Consider the following 13,471-nt stretch of genomic DNA (forward strand, 5'->3'; position numbering starts at 1 on the left):
ATTGGCCAACACAACTCCCCTGTGAGCAGGCACCCACATAAATGTAACCACTATATTCAAATTATGAAGTCTGAGAACAGTTTCATATATTTCATTAACTATGTCTTTCCTACCGCGGGATGAAAATTACTGTAACGATAATAACACTGAACTTGAATCTGAGCACAGAATAACTTTGTTTAGTTTAACTTTTTCTACCCAGTGCAGAGCTGTTACAATTGCTATTAACTCAACTGTATAACCCTGATCTTGTCTAAAGGAAATTACGTAAATGTATGTTTACCGCTGATTGGCCAACACAGTCAAACTCCTTTCACCAATGAGAAACCTTTTGGCACGCCCCTAGCTTTTGGCACGCCCCTACCTTTCGGCACGCCCATTGCTCCAAGCTGCAGCTACCCCTGTCTCCTTTGTTTTGCTGCCTCCAGCTAGCGCTGTGATGTCGGCTGACCCTAGTTACCTGTGGTTGGCCTGGCCGTGCTTACACAGGAGACACTATATCAAAAAATCTGTCGTTATAAACAGCTATGATTATGGGGGTCTAAATTTTCTTGACTTTTCTTCCTTAAACAATACATTTAAGATAAATTGGTTGAGGCAGTTTTTGAATGGTCCCGATTCCTTTTGGAATGCTATTCCCAATTATGTTTTCTCCAAAGTTGGTGGTCTCCCCTTTTTGTTGGTATGTAATTATAATATCTCTAAATTACCTATTAAATTATCAAACTTCCACAAGCAGATGCTATTGGCCTGGCACTTAATATATAAACACAACTTCAGTCCCCACCGTTATTTTATCTGGAATAACCATGATATCTGTTATAAAAATAAATCTATATTTTTTCCTGATAGGTTTAAAAATAATATTTTTTTGGTTTCTCAGCTTTTAAATAGTAATGGTTATTTACTTTCTTATTCTGAGTTCTTAAGAAAATTTTGTATTCCTGTCACCCCACGTGATTTTGCCATAGTTATGGACGCCATTCCCAGTGGAGCTATTGCACAATGAAAAAACTCTGTTGATTCTTTACCCTCCTTTATTTCCCTGACTAATCGCTGTGAAACAGTGATAGGGAAAATTTGCTTTGCGCTCAGCCCTTCTTTCAGGAATAGAAAGATTTGACATCTTTTTCAGAATGATATACAAACCCAATTCCAAAAAAGTTGGGACACTGTACAAATTGTGAGTAAAAAAGGAATGGAATAATTTACAAATCTCATAAACTTATATTTTATTCACAATAGAATATAGATAACATATCAAATGTTGAAAGTGAGACATTTTGAAATGTCATGCCAAATATTGGCTCGTTTTGGATTTCATGAGAGCTACACATTCCAAAAAAGTTGGGACAGGTAGCAATAAGAGGCCGGAAAAGTTAAATGTACATATAAGGAACAGCTGGAGGACCAATTTGCAACTTATTAGGTCAATTGGCAACATGATTGGGTATAAAAAGAGCCTCTCAGAATGGCAGTGTCTCTCAGAAGTCAAGATGGGCAGAGGATCATAAACATTGTCGGTGAACACAATCCACCATGCCATTCGCTTTTGCCGGCTAAAACTCTATAGGTCAAAAAAGAAGCCATATCTAAACATGATCCAGAAGTGCAGGCGTTTTCTCTGGGCCAAGGCTCATTTAAAATGGACTGTGGCAAAGTGGAAAACTGTTCTGTGGTCAGATGAATCAAAATTTGAAGTTCTTTTTGGAAAACTGTGATGCCATGTCATCCGGACTAAAGTGGACAAGGGCAACCCAAGTTGTTATCAGCACTCAGTTCAGAAGCCTGCATCTCTGATGGTATGGGGTTGCATGAGTGCGTGTGGCATGGGCAGCTTACACATCTGGAAAGGCACCATCAATGCTGAAAGGTATATCCAAGTTCTAGAACATGTGCTCCCATCCAGACGTCGTCTCTTTCAGGGAAGACCTTGCATTTTCCAACATGACAATGCCAGACCACATACTGCATCATTTACAACATCATGGCTGCGTAGAAGGATCCGGGTACTGAAATGGCCAGCCTGCAGTCCAGATCTTTCACCCATAGAAACCTAAAAAAGTTGAGCAACTAGAAACCTGTATTAGACAAGAATGGGACAACCTTCCTATTCCTAAACTTGAGCAACTTGTCTCCTCAGTCCCCAGACGTTTGCAGACTGTTATAAAAAGAGGGGATGCCACACAGTGGTAAACATGGCCTTGTCCCAACTTTTTTGAGATGTGCTGATGCCATGAAATTTAAAATCAACTTATTTTTCCCTTAAAATGATACATTTTCTCAGTTTAAACATTTGATATGTCATCTATGTTGTATTCTGAATAAAATATTGAAATTTGAAACTTCCACATCATTGCATTCTGTTTTTATTCACAATTTGTACAGTGTCCCAACTTTTTTGGAATGGAGTTTGTAACTACTGTTCCTTGTATTGTATTTCACTGGAGTAATTATCTTTATGATATTCCTTGGAAGAGTGTGTGGTCGTTACCCAATAAATATTTAATTACGAACAAGATTAAAGAGGTATCCTTTAAATTGCTACATTGAGTTTACCCTGTGAATGTTTATATTTTAAAAAAATGCTTCCGGAGAAGGATCATCTTTGTTCCTTTTGTGGAATGGTAGATGAGTCTCATCTCTTTTGGGAACGTACCCATGTAACTATTTTTTGGAAAAAATTCTGTTTATGTATACGTTCTTCTCTCTTAGACCATTTTTCTTTGCTGTACAAGGATGTTTTATTTGGTTTTTATCATGTTGATAAGAATCTAAAGGACAAATATTTTCAAATGTATTTATTTCGCTAGCAACTTTTTTTTTTATACATAAGTGCACATTTTTGTCTGTAAAGCCCCTATTTCTTATATTTTGTAAAGATCTGAAGTATTACTAGGAAACAATATTTACCTCCAGCAATGTTAAAGCCCTTAAAATCTATAACGTTGTGTGCATCTTATAATATTGGTTCTTTCCTATAATGTACAGTTGACTGAATACAGTGACCTTTTGCCTGGTTGTTAAAAAGTGCCTTTTGAGGCACCTTTACTTTATATAATGTAATTTATATTACCCCTGGCCCTGTATGTTTGTTGTTGTTTTTTTTGTGATTTTGTTGTTACTAGGGTTGTATATTTTTGTATACTTGTTGCTAATCCTAATAAAGGAAGAAGAAAAAAAGGCCTGGCCGTGCGTCACTCAGAAAACAACAGACCAATCAGAAGAGAGGCTCATGAATATTAATTAGACATGCCAAACTCGACCTGTTCTCAGCAGAGCTCCTAAGAGAGGAGCTGTAAAAAATATATTGAGATAGTTTTTGGTACTTATACCGCAAATATATATTCTTAAGTGCCATCAAAACCTAAAATAAAACTCCAGAAAGGTGTACAATATGTGACCTTTAAGATCATTATTTACTCCAAACCACAGTGAGGCAGTGTTGCAAAGATTGTGTAGAAATTCTCTCGTTCTGGTTTTACGGTGGGACGAGTCTCGCGATAGAAGAACTCACGTAGCTGCGGAGAAACATGGCAACGCTGTATGAAGGATACACGTTGTGTGGAGTTGGACCAGTGCAAAATTCCTCTAATATAGGGATTCTGGGAGTTGAACAGGGTGGAGATATCGACCATGTCCTCGTCACTGACACTTCGAGATCTATTACCGTTTACAAGGTAAAAGGAGTTAGCTATAAATACTGTCTGTCTAATGAGAAACTGTAACACGTGGTTCTACAACGTGTAAACCCAGGAATTGCTCCAACAGCATCATATGCTATTAATACATTCTGTACATGTTATTTCGTGCGATATTTGTTAACTCTTTGTATTACTTTTTAACCTTTTTTTTCTGATAACTAGGTGTCTGATCAGAAGCCTACTGGCAGTTGGTCAGTGAAACAGGGACAGATAATCTCTTGCCCCGCTGTGTTTAACACGCAGTCCCAGGAATATGTGGTCGTTACAGATGACAGGGTAAGAAGACATACATGATTTCCCCCATAAGACTGCTTCAATTTCACATGTTAAGAACTTGATTTAGGCATGATTGTTGTGTTGTAGGTCGTCAGAGTTTGGAAAGAAGATGATGTTAACCTGGAAAAGGCTTTTAAAGCAACAGTAAGTAAAGTTAAATTTCATAAGGTTTGAATTGGGTGGATGGTAGCTGCACCTGAACTGGTTACTTGACAATCAGCAGATGCTTTTTGTCTAAACCTACAAACAGAGTATAAATTATCAGACACAGCTGCATGTGTCCCAGTTCTGTCCATATAATCTGAGGCCTACCTTACCAAGCAGGTTGAATAAATTTAATAATAATAATTATCTATTGAATAACATTTGTAAATAGTTATAAAATTGACAGTTGTAATTTAGTTGACAAGACCAAACAATCCAGCCCAGCTTAGATTGAGTGCCATGGTTTAACAAAACTTGCTGTAAACATTGTTTGTGAGGGTTTGGTTGATTTGCGATACGACAGGTTTACACTGGCACGACTGACTCTAGAGCTCCTGCACATTTAAAGTGTGTTGTTTACAATGAACAACCATTTGCTTAAGACATGGAGAGAGCCAGCAAGATTCACTTCCCTGCTGAAGAACGTAGGTACTTTATGTTCACTTGATCCATCTTATCTGAAGTAGACCGTAATTGCATTTTGCATTGACACCTTTTGTTGAATCCAAACATAGTGTTTACATAAATGCTAAATGAAGTGATCAGGTTGATGTGCATAAATGCTGTTTCAGGAAGTACATACAAGTCGTCCTTCTGCTTCTATTTATCAAGTGGTAAAAATGAGGGTTGTAAAATTCCGGGAATTTTCAAGACTGGAAAATTTCCATGGGAATTAACGGGAATAAACTGGAAATTTGCTAAATTGAAGGAACTGGGAATTTAAATGTAGTTGAGAAAAAATCTTGCAGCATAATCTTGGTTAAAACAACCTGATTTAATGCAATTTCAGTTTAAATTTATACGCTACACATTGCTCAATATGTGTTTGAACTCAGATTGCAGGATGCCCGTGGGGGCTGGTTCTAATCTTCTTTGACGGCGAAGAACCATTTGGCAATTTAAAACCCCTATACAACGTAACATCTCTGACCAGAACTGTAATTTATATGCAAATGTCAAAAGGCTAAAAGGGTCTTTTAAGCCATAAACCGTCCAACGCTCATGCATGATCCTACGTAGGCGCTACAACATGCACAGAGCACACTGCTTTCTGCAGGGCTATTGAGGCCACACCCCCTACATGCACTGTGCTTTTCTCCATAACATGCACAGATAATTTCTTAAATCCTGCACACAAAATGTCCATTTTGGTAAGTATAAATGTAAATTACATGAATATTACAAAAAAATTTTTTTGAATGTCCTTGTGCTGTGTGTAATATACTGTGCAACTAAATTAGGCTATACCATTGTAAAAACAAATACAATGACTGAACAAACCATAGACTGGAGCAAATATTTAGGTGAGATAATAATAAAACAGAAGTCTAAAAATGACCCTCCCCCACACACAATCCCCTCTAGTCACCTAATGCCCAGTTCAGACTACACGATTTTAGCCCGATTTTGCCACGATTTGCTTGACGTAGGGTGTCGTGGGGATTCATAAATGACAATGGGCGTCAGGACACAAGATTCCATCGTTTCAGCTCGTGTAGTGTGTCATAGTGGACGACAACCGATGCCGCGTCTGCGATGCATCACGACAGAAAGACTAGCATGTTTAATTTTTTTTCCCATCGTCCACGACGAGTTCTGTCACATTGGTGACGTTGACCAATAGCAGCACAGAAGCTCTTTTATACACAGGTTTCAAACATGTGAAACGAAAGAGAGATGATGGTGCTGCTAGGTGGAATTATGAGATGGAGGGAAGGTTCGTGGAGCTGTGGCAACAGTCCTCCTGCCTGTATGATGTATGTGTCATCAAGGGACTACCATGACAGAACAAAGAAAGAAAAATGCTGGCGAACTATTGCTGAAGCGCTTCCGCTATAATGTTTACACTTGTTTTCGGAAGTCAGTCACTAGTTCCGCCTTCTCGATGACATCACGCGCGTCATTAAAGACGGCACACGATGAATGGTCGGGAAGCAACGTGTAGTCTGACATGTTTCTTGTCCACGACACAACAAGATTTTAGGAGTCAAAATAGTGTAATCTGACACAGTGACTATCGTGACCGACAAAAATATTGTGACAAAAATATTGTCGGCATAAGAGGGGGATTCCCCTCCATTTTCTCTGAAGCCACACTTGCTGCTTTTGAGCCCAAAGACTACATCTAAGTTTTGATATTCTAAATATATTTGTTCTATGGGATTCAAGTTGAACTAGGAAATACCAAAAGTGTTTGTACAGTAGCTAGCTAGCCAGTAAAATCAAGATATGAAAAATCTAAGTGAGTTAGCACTATTTCATTAACAATTTGTGGTATAAACTAGCTCAAGCTGTGATGCTCTTTCTGCTAGTCAGTTGTCTGTTATCATACAGAAGTACAGTACTGGTCAAAAGTTTGGAAACATTACTATTTCAATGTTTTAAACATTGCATATCGTTTGCTCATCAAGCATTTATTTGATCAAAAATACAGAGCAAAACAGTAATGTTGCGCAGTATTACTGGTATTACAATTTAAAATAATGGTTTTCTGTTTTAATATACTTTAAAATATAATGTTTTTCTGTGATGCAAAGCTGAATTTTGAACATTGCTCCAGTCTTCAGTGTCACATGATTCTTCAGAAACCATTCTAATATGCTTATTTATAATCGAGTTTGGAAACAGTTGTGCTGCTTAATATTTTTTTGAGTTAAAAAAAGAACAGCGTTTATTTAAAATAGAAATCCTTTTTTTAACAATACACAACCATTCAAAAGTTTGAGATCAGTATCTTTTCTTTTTTTGAAATACATTAATACTTTTATTCAACAAGGACGTGTTAAATTAATAAAGTAATAATAAAGACTTATACTGTTAGAAAATATTTCCATTTTGAATAAACACTGTTCACAAGACGACCCACCCCCACCCTAAAAATCCAAAAATGTAATTTACATTTTTTTTTATTAGTTTGCATTCATGTGAGCCTATGATCAAACACAATTTTAATTTGTTTGTGTATATAGTTTTATAAATTTCCCCAAATTTCCAATTAATTCCCATAAATTCCTGGTACGTTTCAAACTTGGAATATTTCCAAAATTCCCCAGGCGAAGTTCCCATGAAAAGTTTCCGCCCCTGTGCAACCCTGACACAGTGTTGCACAAACCCCAAAAATGCCCCTTCCCGCACCCAAAACAGTTATCTGTGCATGAGGCATGAGCACTCAAAGAAAGGACTTGTGGGAAAATAGCGGTCCTTCGCCGCTTCACAGAAGACGAGTGGAAGGAGAATTTTAGGACTACATGAGTCATGCAGCTTGTTCTGCATCATTAGCTACGTTGCCTGCTTTTATTTCAGTCAGAATGAAATCTTTACGATTGATGAGTCCAAACATAGTGTTTACATCAACATTAAATAGTGATTCAGTTGATGTGCATGTTTATATGTCACAAGCTTCCAGTCGGATTTGATCTTTTGACATGCGCACACTCCTCGAATATACAGAGATTCCCGCTTTTTCAAGACATGCATATTAGCCGTCCTTCTGCTTCTTTTCTTTGTTTTAAAGCGCAGACATATCTATTTCAGATCCTAATTAAGAGACGATGAGCACATGAAGCTAGAGATCTGCGCGGGACTGTTTTTTTTTTTTTTGTCCCGCTCTCGCAAGGTTCTATTCCGCACGCACCCGCTCCCGCTCCCGCTATATATTCACTCTTTGTTCACCCACTGTCCACTTAGAATAATTTTCTTCCTGACCTGACCGTTCCCGCCAAATTTAGATCTCGTTTCCAGAATCTCACATTTAAATTTCCGCTACTGAAAGAGAGATAGGCTGACAAATAAAAGTGTAGTCTGCACAAAATTGTATGTTATTTTATTCGTCTTGTCAAGAGTCTTGAATTTATTGACTTTGACTTTAATTTATATGAATTATCTTAAGACACAAAATTCATTTAATTTATGTGACACCGTAGGGGGGAAAAATGTACAAATTTTATTTCTTATTTTTATTCGTCTTGTCAGGATACAATTCTTTTAACATTGACAACACAATAGTCAGAAGTGTCGCAGGGAGAAGGAAAAAAAAGTAGGTTGTACAAAAATAACCTATTAGCTATTTTTATTCATCTTGTCAAAATACTCAATTCGTTTGACATTTCTGTTAACACTGTAGGAAAAGTGTAGCAGAGAAAAATAAATAAATACGACATCTTTCATTTAAAGGGATAGTCATCCAAAAATGAAAATTTAATGTTTATCTGCTTACCCACAGGGCATCCAAGATCTAGGTCACTGTTTCTTCAGTAGAACACAAATGATGATTTTTTTAACTCCCACTGTTGCAGTCTATCAGTCGTATAATGCATGGCAATGGTAACAAAATCTATGAGAGTAAAAAAACATGCACAGACAAATCCAAATTAAACCCTTCGGCTCGTGATGACACATTGATGTCCTAAGACACGAAACGACCAGTTTGTGTGAGAAACTGAACAGTATTTATATATTTTTTTACCTGTAATACACCACTATGTCCAACTGCCTTAAGCGCGCACACGGCATCCGGTGCTTGAGGTGTGTACGCGCACTAGCGTTGTTTACGCAAGCGCCGGAAGCGATCTCTTGCGTGTATACGTCACTCATTGGTTACACAGTGCACAATCATTACAGAAGTGTTCCCTGCCACTGTGAAGATCTAAAGATGTTTAGATGTACAGGTCATCACAATGGAAGACTATTTTGATATATCAACAGACCACGTGGATTTTTTTGCCCAACCGTATTTATTTGAACCAGAATACTCAGATCAAGAACTTCGAGATGGAGGAAGCATCTGCTGCAGCAGCACGTCTTCAAGCCTCCGAGAGACCGAGATCTCTTCAAAAGTGGTGGTGGTGTTGTAGTAAGTGTTGTGAGATGCCAACAGAAGTGGAGAGCATCTGTTGTCACGAATGGAACATAGCAATGCTACAACTACAAGACGCCGACGAGGACATTGCCGAGGGTATCCCATCACACACTTGCCTGACTGAAGATCCAGACTTTTCTCCGCTGTTGAGCCGCAGCGTTTTTGCACGTTGTGTTTAGCTTGCCACGTATAAACTGGAGGCGACGTCCAAGGCCAGATGGACCCAATGGCATGCTGTCAATAGAGAGTAATGTGTTGTATTTGTAATGTTATTGCAACGAAGTCTCTGTAGTAAAACCATGGTTAACCATAGTTTAGTCAACATGGTGCCTGTAGTACAACAGTTGTTATACAAATGGAAGTAAACCACTAAAAAACATGGTTTTATTACATCAAAACTTCATTTTATTTGTTACTTTTCGTAAGGGCAGCTTTACAAATAAAAAGGACACATACAAAGACCTTGTTCACATACCTCAGTTGAATGTGGAAAAACCGTAGGCACTGCTGATGGTTTAAGTCATACGTGATCCTCTCCTCTGTATGTAAAATCATCAGGGGAAAAATGATCGCTGCAGGCCCTCAACAACTTTAGTACGTTAATGGGCGTGTTGATATCCAGCCAAAGAGCAATCAACCATAACTTCAGGCGAGCAGGCTCAGAAGTTGGGAATACATTGAGTCACCACTCCCGAATGAGTTCGCGTGAGAGAACGTAATCTTTTAGTTTTAAGTCGGTTTGAACAATCCAGATAAGCGCAAGTAAGTACCATTTTGATTAGCCGTCGTACCTACACTGTTTGTGCACTGTGTAAACAATGAGTGACGTATACGCGTGAGAGATCACTTCCGGTGCTTGCGTAAACTACGCCAGAGCGCGTACACACCTCACGTACCGGATGACGTGCGCGCGCTCAAGGCAGTTGGACATAGTGGTGTATTAGAGGTAAAAAATTATATACAGTGGGGGAAAAAAAATTGTAGTCAGCCACCAATTGTGCAAGTTCTCCCACTTAAAAAGATGAGAGGCATGTAATTTTCATCATAGGTATACCTCAACTATGAGAGACAAAATGAGAGAAAAAAAAATCCAGAAAATCACATTGTAGGATTTTAAAAGAATTTATTTGCAAATTATGGTGGAAAATAAGTATTTGGTCTATAACAAAATTTAATCTCAATACTTTGTTATATACCCTTTGTTGGCAATGACAGAGGTCAAACGTTTTTTGTAAGTCTTCACAAGGTTTTCACACACTGTTGCTGGTATTTTGGCCCATTCCTCCATGCAGATCTCCTCTAGAGCAGTAATGTTTTGGGGCTGTCGCTGGGCAACACGGATTTTCAACCCCCTCCAAAGATTTTCTATGGGGTTGAGATCTGGAGACTGGCTAGGCCACTCCAGAGCCTTGAAATGCTTCTTACGAAGCCACTCATTCGTTGCCCGGGCGGTGTGTTTGGGATCATTGTCATGCTCAAAGACCCAGCCACGTTTCATCTTCAATGCCCTTGCTGATGGAAGGAGGTTTTCACTCAAAATATCACGATACATGGCCCCATTCATTCTTCAGTCGTCCTGGTCCCTTTGCAGAAAAACAGCCCCAAAGCATGATGTTTCCACCCCCATGCTTCACAGTAGGTATGGTGTTCTTTGGATGCAACTCAGCATTCTTTCTCCTCCAAACACGACAAGTTGAGTTTTTACCAAAAAGTTATATTTTGGTTTCATCTGACCATATGACATTCTCCCAATCCTCTTCTGGATCATCCAAATGCTCTCCAGCAAACTTCAGACGGGCCTGGACATGTACTGGCTTAAGCAGGGGGACACATCTGGCACTGCAGGATTTGAGTCCCTGGCAGCGCAGTGTGTTACTGATGGTAGCCTTTGTTACTTTGGTCCCAGCTCTCTGCAGGTCATTCACTAGGTCCCCCCGTGTGGTTCTGGGATTTTTGCTCACAGTTCTTGTGATAATTTTGACCCCACGGGGTGAGATCTTGCATGGAGCCCCAGATCGAGGGAGATTATCAGTGGTCTTGTATGTCTTCCATTTTCTAATAATTGCTCCCACAGTTGATTTCTTCACACCAAGCTGCTAACCTATTGCAGATTCAGTCTTCCCAGCCTAGTGCAGGTCTACAATTTTGTTTCTGGTGTCCTTTGACAGCTCTTTGGTCTTGGCCATGGTGGAGTTTGGAGTGTGACTGTTTGAGGTTGTGGACAGATGACTTTTATACTGATAACGAGTTCAAACAGATGCCATTAATACAGGTAACCAGTGGAGGACAGAGGAGCCTCTTAAAGAAGAAGTTACAGGTCTGTGAGAGCCAGAAATCTTGCTTGTTTGTAGGTGACCAAATACTTATTTTACAGAGGAATTTACCAATTAATTCTTTAAAAATCCTACAATGTGATTTTCTGGATTTTTTCCCCTCATTTTGTCTCTCATAGTTGAGGTATACCTATGATGAAAATTACAGGCCTCTCTCATCTTTTTAAGTGGGAGAACTTGCACAATTGGTGGCTAAATACTTTTTTGCCCCACTGTAAAATATATTTAATATTTTCCATATATTTATAATATCTATTTATGTAATGTTAAATATTACACGGATCAGTCGTCCTGGTCGCTTTGCAGAAAAACAGTCCCAAAGCATGATGTTTCCACCCCCATGCTTCACAGTAGGTATGGTGTTCTTTGGATGCAACTCAGCATTCTTTCTCCTCAAGTTGAGTTTTTACCAAAAAGTTCTATTTTGGTTTCATCTGACCATATGACATTCTCCCAATTCTCTTCTGGATCATCCAAATGCTCTCTAGCAAACTTCCGACGGGCCTGGACATGTACTGGCTTAAGCAGGGGGACACGTCTGTCACTGCAGGATTTGAGTCCCTGGCGGCGCAGTGTGTTACTGATGGTAGCCTTTGTTACTTTGGTCCCAGCTCTCTGCAGGTCATTCACTAGGTCCCTCCGTGTGGTTCTGGGATTTTTGCTCACAGTTCTTGTGATCATTTTGACCCCACGGGGTGGGATCTTGCGTGGAGCCCCAGATCGAGGGTGATTATCAGTGGTCTTGTATGTCTTCCATTTTCTAATAATTGCTCCCACATTTGATTTCTTCACACCAAGCTGCTTACCTATTGCAGATTCAGTCTTCCCAGCCTGGTGCAGGTCTATAATTTTGTTTCTGGTGTCCTTTGACAGCTCTTTGGTCTTGGCCATGGTGGAGTTTGGAGTGTGACTGTTTGAGGTTGTGGACAGGTGTCTTTTATACTGATAACGAGTTCAAACAGATGCCATTAATACAGGTAACGAGTGGAGGACAGAGGAGCCTCTTAAAGAAGTTGTTACAGGTCTGTGAGAGCCTTGTTTGTAGGTGACCAAATACTTATTTTACCGAGGAATTTACCAATTAATTCTTTAAAAATCCTACAATGTGATTTTCTGGATTTTTTTTTCTCATTTTGTCTCTCATAGTTGAGGTATACCTATGATGAAAATTACAGGCCTCTCTCATCTTTTTAAGTGGGAGAACTTGCACAATTGGTGGCTGACTAAATACTTTTTTGCCCCACTGTAAATACTGTTCGGTTTCTCGCACAAACTGATCGTTTCGTGTCACAGGGTTTCATTTGAATTTGTCTGCATGAATTTGTCTGTAGACCTCTACATAAAGCTTTGTGCCATGTTGCGTATATTTATCAGCAGTGAAATTGATAGTTCGAAGCAAGTACTACGACCACCCATAACAATCCAAATGAGATTTCATATGGTTTTGGCCAATTCATTCTGATGGACATGGTTACTTGTGATTTTTATTTATTTTTTTTATTCTGACTGTGCTTCTAGTCCGCTTGCAAACGGATTATTAGGGTCCATGTAAATGCAGCTATTGTCATTGCACATGTGCAGAACTTTCCAGTTACAGTTCTCAATCCGATGAAGGGTTTACATGTCCTATTGAACAGATTGGAAAAAATAACAATGAAAAAGTAAAATGAAACTTAAATTGGTTTTGACCAATTCGTTCTGATTGATGAGGTAACATGACTTTTATTCTGTGTTGCTAGTCCAATTACAGGCGGATTACTAGGGTCAGTGTAAACAGCTAATATATTTGGTCGTCTTATAGAAGAAAGAAATGAAAGGTCAGGCATTTACTCACTCAGGTGGTGTTCAAGTTGTATGATTTTTCTTTTTTTTCTTTTTATGATACAAAATGAGAAATGTAAGAAAATGTCCTGCTTGTGCTTGTTTATTTAATAATACTAAATGTGACCAGTGACCACCTTCAAGCTTAAAGTATTATAAAATACTCCCAAGCGACCCATTCTGTATATTCCATGTGTTCTAAAGGCACCATGAGGTTAGGTAACAAGTAGGGATGCTCCGATCTGCCTTTTTTGCCTCCGATACCGATTCCGATA

General features: G+C 38.9%; 1 protein-coding gene across 3 annotated transcripts in view; it reads left to right on the plus strand.

Moving 5' to 3' along the window:
- The first annotated feature begins 3,493 nt into the window (after positions 1–3,493).
- The window catches only part of LOC107591923 (nucleolar protein 11-like), a 44,197-nt gene continuing 34,219 nt past the window's right edge, over positions 3,494–13,471 (plus strand). For 2 of the 3 annotated variants that reach the window (XM_016281207.1, XM_016281208.1), the window contains exons 1-3: positions 3,494–3,680; positions 3,867–3,980; positions 4,068–4,124. In XM_016281207.1, the coding sequence (XP_016136693.1) occupies positions 3,534–3,680; positions 3,867–3,980; positions 4,068–4,124 (318 nt within the window). In that variant the 5' untranslated portion in view covers positions 3,494–3,533. The remainder of the gene's footprint in view (positions 3,681–3,866; positions 3,981–4,067; positions 4,125–13,471) is intronic. The other variant, XM_016281209.1, reaches the window with a different exon arrangement.

Source organism: Sinocyclocheilus grahami, unplaced genomic scaffold (genome assembly GCF_001515645.1).
Source record: "Sinocyclocheilus grahami isolate Dianchi unplaced genomic scaffold, SAMN03320097.WGS_v1.1 scaffold148.1, whole genome shotgun sequence".
Classification (NCBI taxonomy): Eukaryota; Metazoa; Chordata; class Actinopteri; order Cypriniformes; family Cyprinidae; genus Sinocyclocheilus; species Sinocyclocheilus grahami.